At 60.8% G+C, this 15426-nt stretch overlaps 1 protein-coding gene across 2 annotated transcripts; it reads left to right on the top strand.

Moving 5' to 3' along the window:
* The first annotated feature begins 409 nt into the window (after positions 1-409).
* Positions 410-8736, top strand: MS4A10 (membrane spanning 4-domains A10). Of its 2 annotated transcripts, XM_045855283.1 has the most exons (7): positions 410-646; positions 853-1043; positions 1548-1667; positions 2712-2768; positions 4319-4456; positions 5492-5602; positions 7725-8736. In XM_045855283.1, the coding sequence occupies exons 2-7, from the start codon at positions 870-872 to the stop codon at positions 7833-7835; spliced, it is 711 nt and encodes a 236-aa protein (XP_045711239.1). In that variant the 5' UTR covers positions 410-646; positions 853-869; the 3' UTR covers positions 7836-8736. The 2 variants fall into 2 exon arrangements, with proteins under 2 accessions (XP_045711239.1, XP_045711238.1); XM_045855282.1 differs by having other exon boundaries at positions 410-1043.
* Positions 8737-15426: the final 6690 nt, after the last annotated feature.

The raw sequence follows: 15426 nt of genomic DNA, 5'->3' as shown, positions 1-15426 counted from the left end.
ACGGACAGGCCTCAACAAGCAGTGCTCTGAGTCTCCTGCAGAGTTTCCCCCATTGAAACGTCCAGAACGTGCATTTTCATTCACTGAGGCAACTGTACAGGGAGGATTTAAGCCCACACAAGCTCTGGAGCCAGTCTGCCAGGCTTTAAGTCCCAGCCCAGCCACTGGCTAGCTGTGTGACCTTAGGCCAGTGGCTTAGCCTCTCTGAGCATCAGATGCAAAATGGGCACAGGGCTAAGGATAAAATCAGACAATGAAGGTAAAACGCTGATGGTACTGCTAGGAACAGAGAAAGTACTTCTGAATGTTGACTTACTGTCTTGGTTAAAAATTGACTTCCTAGCTCGGTGCTGGCCCATACATAGCAGGTCCTCAGCAGGAGTTTCCTTCCTTTCTGTTCCCCATCGTCCCAAACCCCCATTGCCACAGGTGGCGGGACAATGATCTGACCCCCACCCACCCTCATCTGCCTCCTCCGAGGCCAGGAGGTTCACCCTACCGGCCCAGGCCTGCGGCGGCGCCAGGGCTATTGCCAAACTGCACTTGCCAGAGTGGGTGAGCTCTGGCTTTGGATAATTGGGAAGTCTGTCTGCTCCTTATTTTTCAGCCCCGGAAGGAGCTGTGTCCTGCAAACGGCACAGAGGCGGTGAGCAGCAGCTCAGTTTCTCCCCATCCCCGGGGGCCAGTTTATTCGGGGTCAAATCAAGTTCAAGGGCTGCGGGGCCGAGCAGCCACTGTTCTGGAAGGCCCTGGTCCAAAGGGCGGATGTGGCAGTCACTGAGCCTCACCCAGGCAGAAGCCCCAGAAACAAGACGGGTTCTGACTCGGCCTGTCTCCTTGGCCGGCCTCCAGGATCCTTGGGCCAAGTCATGGCAGCAGAAGCAACCGGAGCAGCCGCTGTTGCCCCCCGATCTGGAGCTGGGGGGCTCGAGCCATGGCAGGCCCTCAGCCCAGCCCAGCGCGGCCAGACAAGTCTCCCCCTGCCTCCGGACTGGCACCAGGAGAGGCCCCGGAAGAGGACCATCCTTCTCCAGGGGCTGGGCGTGAGTGTCCATTTCCTGGGGGCCTGGGGTTGGGGAGGAGCAGACAGGGATACTCGGGGAGGGTGCTGGGGAGCCCTGAGGATGGAGGAATATGAGAAAGCCTCCAGCTTCCCTGCTTAATGCTCATCCTGACGTTGAAAATGCCGTGGGAGGCGGTGAGAGGCTGCTCATGCCCATACCAGCACTGGCTCAGCGCGGGCTCGCAGGAAGTCTGCAGCTCCTTTCCTCGTAGGAAAGGAAGTCTCCTTCCCTACCCTCCTCATCCCCAAAAACCCCCTGTGGTGGGGCGCGGGGGTGGGGGGGGGGCGGTGCTGCGGCACGGTCACAGGTGGTAGGACCGCTCCTTGATCCCCATCTGCCTCCCTGAGGAGTGATCCCGCCTGGCAGACCCACCAGGAGCCCTGAGACGGTGGGAAGCAGACTCATTCCAGCCGGTTGGCCCAGGGCTCCAGTGACCTCTTCCAGGGCTGGGCCCCTCACAGGAGCCCTCTGTCCACTGCCCAGACTTTCCATATTTTCATCGCTATGGTGCATGTGGTCCTCGGGACTTCTCTGATCTCTGCAGCCGGGAGCCTCCACCTGGTGGTGCTGAAGTCCTGGTACCCGTTCTGGGGAGCCGCCTCTGTGAGTAGGAGCCGAACATGGGCTGGGCGTGGGGCCGGGCATATGGGACTAGGTGTCTGACGGGACCGAGAGAGCTCGTAAAAGGGAAGCATCGGCTAGAGCCTTCTGCAGTGCCCCTCTCTGCCCCTGTCCTCCAGTCCCGCTGGGAATAGCTCCTTCAAAGGAGACACTCCTGGCTGCCTGCACTCTCCCCTCATTTAACACGAGAGACTCCAGCAAGGAAGGGGGTGAGCCCGCATGGGGGGCGCCTGGACCTCCAGCAGGCCTCAAGGTGGCCAGGCTGCCTTTGGGTGCAGCAGACACCCCTGGTGCCTGAGTGTCTGTCCTGGCCAGTCTGCAGGACAGGGTGCGAGCTGCGGCTCCTGTCCTCCCAAGACGAGAGGAGAACAGCGCACACACGGTCCCCCGAGGCTCCCCAGGGTGCCCTCCCGACTCTGGACCCTGGTGGAGTCCTGCTCACACAGTGCCCAGCTCCTCTCAGACACGAGTCCCAGCCCCCACTGTCACTCCGGCCCACTGTGCGGGCTCCGAGCGGCCAGTGCTCGGAGATGGGACCATGTCCACTCGCAGTGCCCACCCACCCCTTTGCCCCCTGTGGGCACGGAGTGGGGGCTCAACAAACGTTTGAAAGTAAAATTGCAGGAATGCACCAGAGACCTTAACCAGAGCTAATCCCCTCCCCGCTGCAGGATTCGGGAAGGACAAAGGATCCCCGTGGAGGGGATAGTTCAGCTGATCCCAGAGGGAGGGTTTGGGCTGATAAAATGGGGGGAGCGGGACAGGCTGGGAGGGCATTCGGAGCTCGGGGCACAGCCTGGTCCCGGGGGGCGGAGGTCTGTGAGCTGAGGGACAGAGCTGCTGGCTGGAGTGGGCCTGGGATGGGCCATGTGGCGGGCAGGCTGAGCTCCCTTTGTTGGAGAAATGGTGTTTCAACCCCACTGGCCGCCACAAGTGGGTTTTCTTAGAAAGTACTGGAAAGGGAAGGAATCTGTGGGTTTCGAAGCCCAGCTTCTCTCTCATGACTGTTTCCAATCTGGCCTGCAGTTCCTCTTCACGGGGATCTCCATGATAGCAATGGAAATGGTTCCGAAAACCTCCCTGGTAAGTTGGAGCATTGAGATCACTCCCTTCCATCCCGCAGCCCGGAGTCCCCTCGTGCAGGGCGTCTGTGTGCGGCAGAGGCTCGGGAGGCTGCGCCCAGGATGTGCCGGGAGCAGGCACGAGTCTTCAGAACAGCAGGGCGCACCCCGGCAGAGGGGCCCCGTGTCCTGGAGGTCTGCCCCTCATGCCCATTCCCCTCCACCACGGCCCTTCCTGCACCCCAGTTGTGCCCACCACCCTGTCTGGCCCGGAGGCGTCGTGCACCCTGTTCTCCACGCAGCAGCCGGGTGACTGTTCCCGGGTGCCGGTCCGCCCGCATCGCCCCACGGCTGTCAGCCCTCCCCAGTTCCCCAGTGCCCTCGGCTGGCCTCCCGCACCAGCACGCCTGCAAGCCCCGGACTGCAGCCGGGTTTCTGTCTGCTTCCCACCACTGAGCAGCAGCCTGACACAACGGTGGTCCTGCCCACCCGGGGCTGGGTGGCCCCCTGCCCAGCACCTCACCCCGTCCCCGCGCACACTCTCTCCCAGCCGGACTCACTGCTGATCACACTTCACACGCCGCCCCTTCCCTGACCAGCCATGGCTGGCTTCCGTGTCCGCCTCGCCCCTGGCTCTTTCCTGCACTCTAGGTGTCTGAGCATCTTTCTAGCCCAGGGTGGGGGTGGGGAGGGTAACAGGGGGCAGGTGCTGGGTAGACACTGACACAGGACTGGCTGATGGACGTGGGTGACGGAAGGACTGGCCCTACCACCCCTACTTGTGGCCAGTCGCTGCCCCAGAAGCCCTGGCTGGTCCACATTGTGCCCTCAGCCTGCCCTGGGCTGTGGCTGCCCCCATCCTCCCAGAGGGCATAGAGAACAGAAGGGTGTTGTGCAGTGTAACTGGCAGAGGCAGAAGATGCCTAGAAAAGACCCACCCGTTCCTCCCAAGCAGGGAACTCCAGAGCCAAAAGCCTCCCCCTTGCTGCAGCCAAGCGCAGGGCACCTCTTCCAGCAGAGAAGTGCATCCCAGCCCAAGCAAGAGGCTGGAGGTTCCCTGTGTTTACATGCTTCCTCATTGCAGGGCTTTGCACTTGGTAAAAGGCTCCTGGAACAATGCTTAACCCGAGATGATGAGGACCAGAGACGTTACAGGGGCCGTGGAGGGCGGGGAGGGAGGCAGACCTGGGGTGTGTGAGGACGGGGCACCGTCAGGGCTCCTGCGGCCCTTACCTGTGGGGCAGAGGCTGGGGGAGCGGCCACCTGGGTGTGCAGTGGGCGTATCTGACACCAGGATGGTGGGGGCCGGCTTTGAGAGGAGGTACAGGGGAAGTAACTCTCTTTATTACAAAGCCCAGGCTCCCCCAGTCCTGTCCCTGTAGGAGGGGAGAGCCATGGGGGCCTCTCAGGGGTTAGCTAGCTAAGAGGGCCATGTTCGGACCAGAGCCTTCAGCCCGGAGATGGGCAGAGACTTCCCTGGGGCCCCAGGGCAAGCACGGGCAGGCGGGGACCAGGTCTGCCAGGGTCCCTCACCTCTGGACAACCGTTATCACTTCTGTTTTTCGCTTGTAGAAGGTGCTGTGCCTGGTAACACACTCCATGAGCATCTTCTGCGTGCTGGCCGGCCTCTTTGTCATTGCCAAGGACCTCTTCCTGGAGAGTTCCCTTGAGTCCCTGGTCTGGAGACTACAGTTCCCCAACAGGACGGTGGTGAGTGCCCAGGCCCCCAGGGTCCTCTGACTCCCGGGAAGGCGCCTGGCCCAGGGCAAGTTTCTGGATCCCGGGGAACTTCCGCCGGGGCCCAGGCACAGGTGGCGTCTCTCACAGCACTGAGTCCAGTCCCACTGCTACAGATGGGGACGCTGGGGCCAGAGTGGGCAGGTCTGAGGCCGGGCAGCGAGCTGGCGGCAGACAGCCTGGCACTGCTGACTCCCTGTTCCGGGCTCCTGAATGCCAGACCCCCAGAGACCCCGGTACCAGTGTCTGTGAGCCTCACTGCAGCCTTGCCGCGCTGCCCGGTCCACTTTGTCGCCGCATTTCACGGGTGTGAGCGCCGAGGCGCAGAGAGGCCAGGTGGATGGGCTGCGGCCACACAGCGAGTCAGGGGTGCCTGCCGTGAGGACGCGGAGCTGGGTCTGCCGCACCACGGCCCAGGGCTCTCATCACCACAGCAGCCGCCTCTGAGGCGGGAGGTGGACCAGCCACCCCACGCACGTGGCCGAGGGCCCCCAGGGCCGGTTCCAGAGGTTCTGGCCATGCTGGCTCCCTCTTCCTCGTCACCTTCCACGAGCACACACATGTGTGAGCACACCCACGCTGGGACACGCACACCTCCCCCGCCCAATGTTCTGGCCCTGTGATATGTCCCGGCTGCACGGTGGCCCTCAGCCTACCTCCTCCCTCCCCAGCTGCAAGAGACACTCCTTGTCTCTGAGCCCAGCCCCAGGATCCCCATCCAAGTGGGGCTGAACGAGCTAATGCCCAAGGCCACCTGCGATTCCAAGTTCCACCAGGGACCCATGAGGTTCTCCAGCCTTCAAACGTTAGACAGATTTCACCGAGGACCCATGGGTGCCAGGCACTGGGCACAGAGCAGTGACCGGGCCAGACCCACTCCCCACCCCACACAGCCCACCTGGGAGCTGAAGCCCCAGTGCCCTCTGCTGGCGGGGCCTGACCCCTGCCTGTGCGGCATGACGGGTGCAGGCTCCCAGCGAGGCCTCACCCTGTCCCTGCCTCCCCCAGGTCTACATGCAGAGGCTGGAGCTGGGCCTGTTCTGCCTCGTCTGCTTGGAGCTCTTCCTGGCGGGGCTCACGGCCGTCATAACCTGCAGGGACTACCGCCTGTCTGCAAAGGTGAGGCCCCCAAGGGATGGGGACAGGAGGAAACAGAAGACCCAGGCAGGGGACATGGGGCGGGGGGCCATGGCAGTACACGAGGACTGTGCCTCTCACTCATTGCCGAGCATTCAATAGTGAGGCCACGGAGGCAGCCCGCAGTGCAGTGGGGGAGAGAAGGCACAGCGCAGAGAATGCCAGCTGAGGTGGCAAATGTGGGGCCACCATAGAGGAAAAGCCACAAGCTCTGTGTGCCACAGGCCACTGCGCTCCCAGCTCCAAGGCCTGGGAGACCTCGTCTCCCAGTGGGAGGTCTGCGGAGGGCAGGATTCGGGCCACGATGAAAGAAGCCACCTCCAGCATGGGTACAGCAGGTGCGATGGCTTGGCCACAGGACAGGGAAGGTCTGGGGGAGCTGGACTGTGTGGTGGGGCGTGGCCGGGGTGGGACAGGCCAGAGGGGCCCCCGGGCCGAGCCCTGCAGGCACACCAGGCTCTCACTCCGGGAAGCACTTCAGGTAAGCGTGACTATCTAGCTGAATCTTCTTAGCAACCCTTTTGAGGTAGGTGCTTGCTTCCCCATTCAACAGGTAAGTGAACTGAGGCTTAGAGAGGTCACACAGCAGCTGGTAAGGAAATCCAGGCCTCAGCCCAAGGTATGTGTGACCAGCGGCCGAGCCCTGTCCACAGGTGTGAACAGAAGGCCAGGAAACAGAATTCTACCCTTGCCCCAGAGGTGGTTTCCCAAGCTCCTTTTGCTAAAGAGGAACTCATAAGCTTAACTTTAGAACACCATGCAAATGCGTGTTGTAAATGCCCCCAAGATCCTGCAAATGTCACACTCCGGCTGTCGTCCACCTACTGAGTTCTCACCGGACGCAGATGGGAGGCGGGGCCCCGAGTTTCATGTGGCCGAGCAGAGAAGTTGTCCTGCTCGCTGCCCAGGCATCTGGCAGCGAGTCTTCGAGTTAGGACGTCCAAGAGCTGGCCGGCCGGGCGCCTGAAGCCACCGAGGCCAACCCCACTCTTAGGGGTGGGGAGACTGAGCCCCCTGCCCCGGCTGCAGCAATGGACCATGGTTGCTCCTCCTGCTCGGGGCACCCGCTGTGCCAGGCACAGGGCCTGTGCCGACAACTCGACCTGTCTCCCGTTGCTGCCATGGCAGATTTCCACCCTCACCGCTGCTGCGTCTGGCAGGTCTGGCGGTCGGCAATTTGAAACGGGCTGAAGGCCAGGTGCCCGCAGGGTCGCCTCCTCCTGGAGGGCCTGCGGGAGAACCCGCTCCCTGGCCTGGTCCAGCTTCTAGAGGCAGCCCCTCCCTCCAGCCTCCTCCAGCACCCTCGCTCATCTGTCGCCCCTTCCTCTGTGGAGAGCACTCGTGACCGTGACCCTGGGCCCGCCCAGGAAATTCAGGATCATGTCCCCCTCTCGGGGTGTCCCGATGAGCGGCGTTAGCGCCCCTTCACCATGTAACCTAAGGCGGTCACGGGCCCGGGCCCTCCTTCCGCCTGCTGCAGGGGGAGGCCCCGACCTCCCTGAGCCCCGCAGCCGCTCTGGGGGAAGGGCTCTGCTTTCTTATTCTCAGGGGGAGGAATGAGGCTCAGAAAGGTTCAGTGACTTCCCCAGGTCACAGAGCCAGTGGCCTCCCCACCAAAGGCTGCTGTGGCCTCCTCCGCCTGAGAGGACGGGGCCAGGGACGGGCTCCGCAGCACTGGGTGGCGCCCCCTCAGCACAGACCAGGGACGAGGACAACGCAGCCAGTGGCTGGGGACCCTGTTAGCGCTAGATGTGCTCCTAGAATGCCCTGCAGCGAAGAGGAGCGGCGGCGGGGGTGTCACCTGGCCCAGCCAGCAGAGTGACCTGCCCGTAGTCACCTGCACCCCGGTGGCTGGCCAGCCGGGATCGAGGCCCAGTCAGCTGCCCACCTGGTGGGCCGCTGCCTGCTCCCCCTTCTCAAGAACAAGGAGGTGGAGAGACCCCTGCACCCCCCCTCATGGAAGCCCCTCGGTCTCTCCAGCCCCGGTTTCCCCACCGTCGCAGGGGCCCTAAGACTTCAACAAGTGCGCCAGTGGGAAGGTGCTTTGTCCCAGGCCACCTCTCCACACCGGCAAGCACGGTGGTCAGCGGCTTCTCTTTTGCAGAAGGACGACTTGCCCCTTGCTCCTGACATGTCACTGGGCTTCGGAGGGCCCCCGCCATCCTACGAGGACGTGATTCGAAGTGACACACGAGCGGAGCAGAGGCAGAGGTGAAGAGGCGCCGGCCCCCACCGCAGCGTCAGAACCCGCCCCGTTGCCCCTTCCCCGGGGGGCCATTACCTGCCTGATGGGGCAAACGATGCCATTTCAAGAACTGTCTGACCTGTGCTGGTGGCCTAGGTGGGGCGGTGCCCATCTCCTCAGGCACAGAAGGGGCCCCCAGGCCCCCAGCCCCCTCAAGGCCCCTGCACCGGGTTGGCCAGAGCCGCCTCAGCTGGTCTACAGCACGACCGGGCTCTCCCCACCCGCCCCGCCAGCCCCGCCGCAGCGCCCGCTCCCACCCTCCACCTTCCCTGTCTGCTCTCCCCAGCCCGAGGTGGGTGCTCAGGGAGCTCGTCTACGCGGGGCCCCGGCAGCCTGGCCCTGCCCGGGCTCAGGCTCCTCAAGAGTCTCTGGGGGGACGGAATCCCGGGGTTCAGGGTGGAGGCAGCGAGGGTGTTGAGTCAGACAGAAACCACGACCAGTTCTTCCCTCCAAAGTGCCCGTGAGGCTCTCTGCCGCCCTGGGCCTCGGAGTCTCCAACCTCACAGCGAGGGGCAGTGGATGCAGCGACCAGCGCCCCCCACTGCACGGCTCTGACGCCAGGCGTCAGGTGAGGTTGCCCGGGAAACTTTGGCCTCAAAACCCCGCACCTACTTGCGCTGAGAAAGCGAGGTGAGGGAGAGAGACCCGCCTCCCTCGGTCCCCCAACTTCAGACAGTCTTCGCAGTTTGTGTTTATTCGTGCACTGTATCACTGTATCGTATTCCCTTTCTGTTTCCTTACATTGACTTTTTCTCACATAATGATGTCTCAGAGGGATACTTTGTATCGGCGCCAAAGAAAGTATCTTTCCATAAAGAGGAACTAAGGACAAAAATAATGTAAACAGGATGGAAATAAAGGAACAGTGACTTGCCACCCACCTGTGATCTCACCTGTGATTCTCTGCCTCCTGGCTTGCTGCTGGCTTTTCTGGGGGGCCACAGACACCCCAGGCACGCCCCTGCCTCGGAGCCAGGTTCCTGCCGTCCCGCCCCCCACCCCCCCTCGGCTCTGCCCCCAGGTATTTGCAGGCCCCCCTCTTCGAATCTGTACGAAGCCACCGACTCCGGGCCAAGGCTGACGTCACTTAATCCCCCGTCACTCCGTGAGGTAGGTCCTGCGACTAAAACAGGTAAAGGTGGCCATTTGTTATTATAGATGTATCTCTCAAGTTCCATTTCGTGGCCTGTAACTACTATAAAGTGAGTCCCTGAGGGCAATGAGGCCATCACGATGAGCTCAAAATTTGAAATGCGGGCCACGGCGGCATCCACGTCACTTCTGAACTTGACTTGGTTGCACGGTGTCAGGAAAGGCAGGAGGCACGCTCAGAAGTCCTTGGCAATGATGACCGTGTGTACCAACTGGCCCGACCACCCCAGGGTGCCGGGATCAGTGAAATGGAGTGGGCAGCAGACAGTGCAAGTCGAGGTCAACATGGAAATGGGCTGACCTTCCAGGGACCGCAGCAGCATTCACAGTGGGCTCATGCCCATCAGCCTGGGGCTCTGCAGGCCGGCAGAGGGCCCTGGGACACCAGCCTGACCACCGCCTGCCTGCGTGGAACAGGGGCTGGCAGGTGGTTGGCACACACCCACTCCTACAAGGAAACTCACAGGCTGCCATAGGGGCTGCAGCTATTTCTGCAGAGGGCAGGTGGGCACCTGGACAGTGAGGCCGTTTAGGACAGGTCACAGGACCCGAGAGAGCCGTGAGCACCCGGCCTGCAGGGTTTGCACCTGTCAGGTCAGAAGCTGACTCGTATGCAGTCAGGAACCCTTAGGCCCTTTGGCTGTAGCATCCCGTTCAATCCCACGAGCCCCCCTGGGATCGGTGTTCCGCCTTGCCCCCCACTTTGGAGATGAGGAAACAGAGGCTCAGCAGTGCCAGCTGACTTGGTCAGACGTGGGAGCGGAGATGCTGATGCAGGGGGCGGGGCTCACAGTCAGGAGGAGACCTCATTCCTGCAACAGCAGCACAGCGGGGCTGCGGGGACGGGGTGGGACGCGCCGGGCACTGCAAACAGGTGGGGGCAGCAGGGCCCCCTGGGTGGGGTGTGCCCACGGCAGAGACTCCCACACGCCCCCCCCCCAGCCCCCCGATGGCTGCAGCCAGGATGGAGGCCTCCCTGTCGATGCTTATCAAGCACTCAGATGATTCTTCTGATCACGCACGCCTGGAGAACACCTGGCCGGGAAAGGGGCAAAGGGCACAGGCTCCAGGCTGGAGGCGCGGCTCGTGAAGCCCGGCAGCAGGACATTAGGGGGCAGTGACACCGGGCAGTTCAGGGAGAGAAGGAGCGACGTTGGGTGGAGTGAGGAAGCAACCAGGCTGCTGGGCAGAGGACCCCATAGTCCGGTGGAGGGTCAAAAGCCGCGGGGTCAAAGGACGCTGGGATGTCCCTGCTCTCTGCTCCTGTGTTCACTTGTGATTTGAGATGGGAGGGTGGTTATAAATGTCTCCCGTTTTTGCTTAGGGAGACGGTGTAAGGCCGTGCACTGACACTGGATGGGTGGGGGGGGGGGGGGTCAGAAGGGGCGGTTCACACGTAGGTCCTCCTTATCTCGCCTCGCATCGACCTGAGCAAACACGGGCCGAGCTCCCGGCCCTGCCCATCTCAGGGAGCACGGTAGTCCAGCAGGGCTGAGAACCTGCCGACACGAGGTGAGTGGCAACGAAGCTACACAGGCAGGTGTGTGCTGCGCAGCTGGCGGTGTTATTAACTGGCCTGCAGGGCAGCAAGAGAAGGGGAGGTGTCCCAAAGCAGGAGAAACCCAGGTTTGCAGCCGGCTGCCCTGGATTCAGGTCCCAGCTCCCCTCCTGTCAACAGCTGTGTGATCCAGGCACGTTACATAACTTCTCTGGTCTTCAGGTTCCCCGCGAGCGAAAGGAACGTTGGGCTTCTCAAATTATGGATGCACGTGGGTCAGTGCGAGCCTGGGGGCAGCTGTCACCCCGTCAGATCCCCTGCCCCACCTGTTTCTCATTCCCCTTTCCTGCATTCCCCAGCCTCACCCTCCCCGCCCCAGGCTGCGACTCCTTTAGTGTGCATGGCTTTGTTCTGGACGGTATGTGCAAGCATTTAATTTGCACAAAGGGCACTGTGCCATCTAGTTCTGTTTCTCGCCTTTGTGTCCCACCCAGCCCCATGCTGAAGGTCCATCCGTGTGGCTCTGGGGTCCTCCTGTCCTTTGCTTTAACTGCTACCAATGACACACACACACACCATGGTTCACCGCCTACCTCTCCTGCTGAGGAAGCTTTCCTTGTCGGACAGGGAAACTGAGACCCGACCACTGGGGATCGACCTGGGAACACTCCACCCCATCCTTGGATCCTGTACCCCAATCGATTATCACATCTCCCCAGACCCTCCTTCCGAACAGGTCCCACTCACAGGCACCAGGGGTTAGGACTTCAACATGACATTTGGGAGGCTGGGGAGACACCGTGCAACCCCAACAGATGGCAAGGAGCATCGCCGTCCGCGCCAGCTCTGGTGGGTGGTGAGGACTGATTCACGACGCCTGCCGCGGGCACAGAAGGGAGAAGCGGCCTTGCGGGCCCTGCCCTGCCACCAGCAACAGAGAGCTGTCCTGGGCTGTTCCGACAGAGGGAGCTCCCTCGGGTCAAAGCGGAGGTGTCCTCCTCACCCCCAGTAGCGGGTTCCTAGGGCCCCAGGGCAGGTCAGAGGTTCTTCCCGATCCAGGCCCGTGAAAGAAGCTGGTGACTCCTGTGGCACAGGAGGTCGGCGCCCTCCCCTGCTAGCTGGGTGAGGACGGGCAGTCTGGTGTCCGCGGCAGGCGATGGTCAGCGCAGCACGGGGCTGAACCTGGTTGGCTCTCTGTGCGCCGGCCTCGGGAGGGGCGCCATTGTGGTGCAGCTGGCTGCCAGCAGCGGGGGTGCCCAGTGAGCGCCTCGGACCCAAAAGGTGGAGAAGCACAAGGCACCAGAGCCCAGCACCTGCCCTGGAAAAGTCGCTCTCAGCAGAAAGCCCCAGGGACATATGATGATTGGCCACCAGGGGGCAGTGTGGCATCAAACGCAGAAGTTGGGCTCGGGCTGAGGCGACAGGTCCCAGGGGGGTCACCCAGAAAGGTATTATTTGCAGGATGCAGCAGAACTGGGCAAAGAGGGATCGGACAGGGAAGTCACAGGATGGAGACTCCAAGCTGGGGGCTTCCTGGGCATCTCCACAGACACCTGTCCCTCCAGGTGTGGTCGCCCTGATCACCAGCATTTATCATGTCTTCTGGCAGTTTCTGAAATTATTCTGCACGTTATTAGTCTCCTCTCCCCGACAGAACCACGTGGCTCAGCAGAAATCATCCTGCCTGCCGGGCAGGCCGGGAGCACTTGGGCACCCAGGGCTGGCTAGAAGCCCGCCACCCCTGGAATTAATCATCTTTCTGTGTTTGTTTAATGTTAACCTAACGAAAACGAGAAGAAGTCACCTTCCCATTAGTAAAAATTGTAGCCTTCTTTCCTTATGTTCAGTATGAAGGTGCATCTCAGGCGTGATTTGCTCTCTGTAGCTGTTATTCTCTCGGTAGTTTTCTGTTGCCGCCAAACCACTCTTCAGGAGACATTCTAAAGGCTTTCAGACATATTCTTGGTAAACAGCCCTTGCTGGGGATTATTTGTTTTCAGAATCTGGGCTGCCGGGCAGTGCCCACTCCACAGGGTGCCAGCTGGCCCGTCTCAGGGCCCCTGGCCAACGGCTGCAGCAACTTGCAGTGTGCATCACAAAAATACCCCATGAACGTTTTCTTTCTACTTAAGGGTATAACCTGCTTCGGTATTTACTTATCTACTTAAGAGTATTTTGACAAAAGAGCCACAAATTTCCTTCCCACCAGCTGTGTGAGAAACAAGCAGCAGATTTCTGCTGATTCCCTGAGAGGTTTCAGGGTGCTTCTGGGTCAGTGCCTGCAGAGGCTGCCCACCTGGCTGGTCTCTCAATCCCCTGGGCCTGCCTCCTCCAGGAAGTCCTCCTTGATATTCCCTCACCCTCAGGAGCCTCAGCTGGTGAAACCCTCTCAGTTGTACCACTGGGCCTAGCTTGCCTTAGTGGGCTGGCTGGCTCACAGACCCCAGCCTTATCTCTCCAGCTGGACTCAACACAGCTTGAGGACAGCGTCCCCATCTGACACTTCTGTGGACCTCATGACACCCAGTACACACCAGGCAACCAGGAAAGCTTGCTTGAACCGATTCTTATTGTTGACGGATCCTGAGTCCTTTTCCATGGTGTCCAGGAACAAGTTCCTTGAGCAAACTCCTTGATACAGACCTGAAATTCGCTTACCACTCATCATACATTGCATAATTTTTTTTCTTTATTTCAAGAAAAGGTTGGGACTCTTAACATTTCTTAACTGTTAACTCCTAACTCTTTAAAATATTCTCTGGCGCTCTCTTCTCTAGCCTACTCTCTCCTACAGTTCTCAACACCCCCCACCGTGATGCGGGCTTACCACTGTCCAGGGACTAATTGTACTTTGTCCCAACACCCAGGACAAAGCAATGTCAGCAAAAGTATCTCCAGAGAGCGTTATCAATGGCTTTACCCACTGGGTTTTTCATCCTCATGCACTCGTTCATGCAGCAATGTTTTACTGAGCAGCTACTAAGTACCATGTACTAGTTTGGACTCCAGGAACATAGTGACAAACAAAACAGAAAAAGCAATTCTGTTGGCAGGAACCTGACATTCCGGTTGACGGGAGACAAACAGTGAACAAGTAAGCCAGCACTTGCCACCATGTTAACGGACGACGACTGCAAGCACAAGGGAGGGCTTGCCCCTGCAGTCTGCCTCCGATGAAGCGACGGTGGAGCGCCACCCCTGCCCGTCCCCTCTGCCCCAGGAGAGGGTGTGAGAAAGGCCCCGAGACTTCCTCCCTGGAGACAGACTCCTGCGTGTGAGCAAAAGACTCCGTTCCCGCCACGCCTGCCGTGTAATGAGCCCGACCGTAGGGGTGTGAAACACCCGTTTTACCGTGTTCACAGAGGGTGAGGCGCAGAACCCGTGCAGGGCGTGGCGGGGAGAGGCCGCGCCTGCGCCCGGACTCCGGGGACCTCTGCGAGGCAGACCGGAAGTGGGGTGGGACCTGGCGGGCAGGGGCTGGACGCACACAGCAGCATCTCCACTCCTGCCCGGCTGTGCGCCGGGACACCCTCCCTGGCCTCTGTGTGGTCTCTCCGCATCGGAGGGGCTGGGCTTCCTCCCAGCACACGGCGGGCAGCCGAGTTCCCAGAGTGAGTGTCCCCGGGGAAGCCAGGCGGGAGCACGTGGCGTTCTTACAATGTAGCTTCAGAAGTCACAGAGCAACGGGGCTGCCATACTGTTCCGGCCAAGGCAGTCCCCAAGGGCCACCCAGGTTTTGGGGGTGGGGGGACCTAGGCCCCAGGACTCCGGGGAAATGGTGTCAAGGTCACATGGGAGAAAGGGCACATGGGCAGGAGATAGCATCGTAGCCAAGTTTAGAAAGTGCCATCTCCTACACGCTCTGCGTCTAGCTTCTGAACAGGGCGATCTCTACATCTACCCTGTGTCACCTCCCAGGCAGAGCCCACACCGCCCAAGCACAGTGATAACATCTGAGTGTTGTGTAATGTGTTACTGTGAACAGAAAAATAAAAGCATCGCACTTTGATCAATCAGCCCCTGCCCTGTGTGGAAGTCACCCTTACTGACTGGAAGCTTCCTCCCTGCGCCTTATTTTTAAAGAATAGAAAATTGGGTCTGGGCCTTACCCCCGATTTAGCTTATGAACTCCTAGAATGCAGAGGCAGGGAGGGGTGGATGAAGGTGCCACCTCGTTGGAGGCAGAGCCCTGGATTCACACTCCCTCTCGGCCCTGACAAACTTCCATGCCTGTAAAGCACGGGGGCGGGGGGCGGGGGGGCGGGGGGGGACAGGATCAACGTCCTCGCAGGGCAGGGCTGCCCCGAGAATCGGATGAGACCGTACCCACACACGCCCTCCACGCCTGGCAGCCACGCTGGGCAGAAGCTCTAGCATCCAAACTTCCAGAAAAACGAGGGTGTTTCTCTGCTTCTTTAAGCCACTGCAATAAATAAAATGCCTTCTCACGAACACTGCTATAATGTGTATGCCCTTAAAATGTACCAGGAATGATGTGCTTTTGGATTCCTAGGCCTGTGAAGGGTCCTGTGGGGGAAATGACCTGGTTGTTCTCACAGCCGTCCTTCTAGAGCGAGCCTGGGGGCGTGAGGCCGTAAGCAGGGGCCTGGCTGGCTGACCCTGTGGGCTCTGGGAACGGCTGCTCCGTCCTGCACCGGGGGAGCCTGAGGTCCCCGCGGCTGCCCGGGAACGATGGAGAAGCCAATGTGTTGAGTGGAGGAAAACGCACCTGGGCAGCTCGCTCAGACCCGAGGCCAGTCCACGGCTGGCGTGCGCAGAGGCGGAGAGAACGGAGGTCCCCTGACAGCCGGGCCGACAGATCCTGCCCTCACACTAGGGACCTAGCTGGTCCCTGCTTCAGAAAAGGGCCTCGTAGTTTGTTCCTTGGTTGCCACAGGCCGGTTTCCAGGG

The sequence above is a fragment of the Phyllostomus hastatus genome, unplaced genomic scaffold (assembly GCF_019186645.2).
Source record: "Phyllostomus hastatus isolate PE091 unplaced genomic scaffold, TTU_PhHast_1.1 phas_scaffold_11, whole genome shotgun sequence".
NCBI classification, from domain to species: Eukaryota; Metazoa; Chordata; class Mammalia; order Chiroptera; family Phyllostomidae; genus Phyllostomus; species Phyllostomus hastatus.
Note: the sequence above shows the minus strand (reverse complement) of the source record. Positions and strands in the feature narration are given on the sequence as shown.

Bases quoted from the DNA above. Each gene is read 5' to 3' on its own strand.
- MS4A10 (XM_045855283.1), top strand. From the start codon at position 870: ATGGCAGCAGAAGCAACCGGAGCAGCCGCTGTTGCCCCCCGATCTGGA. The intron at 1,044-1,547 runs GTGAGTGTCCAT...TCCACTGCCCAG, and splicing joins TCCTTCTCCAGGGGCTGGGC to ACTTTCCATATTTTCATCGC. The intron at 4,457-5,491 runs GTGAGTGCCCAG...TGCCTCCCCCAG, and splicing joins AGTTCCCCAACAGGACGGTG to GTCTACATGCAGAGGCTGGA.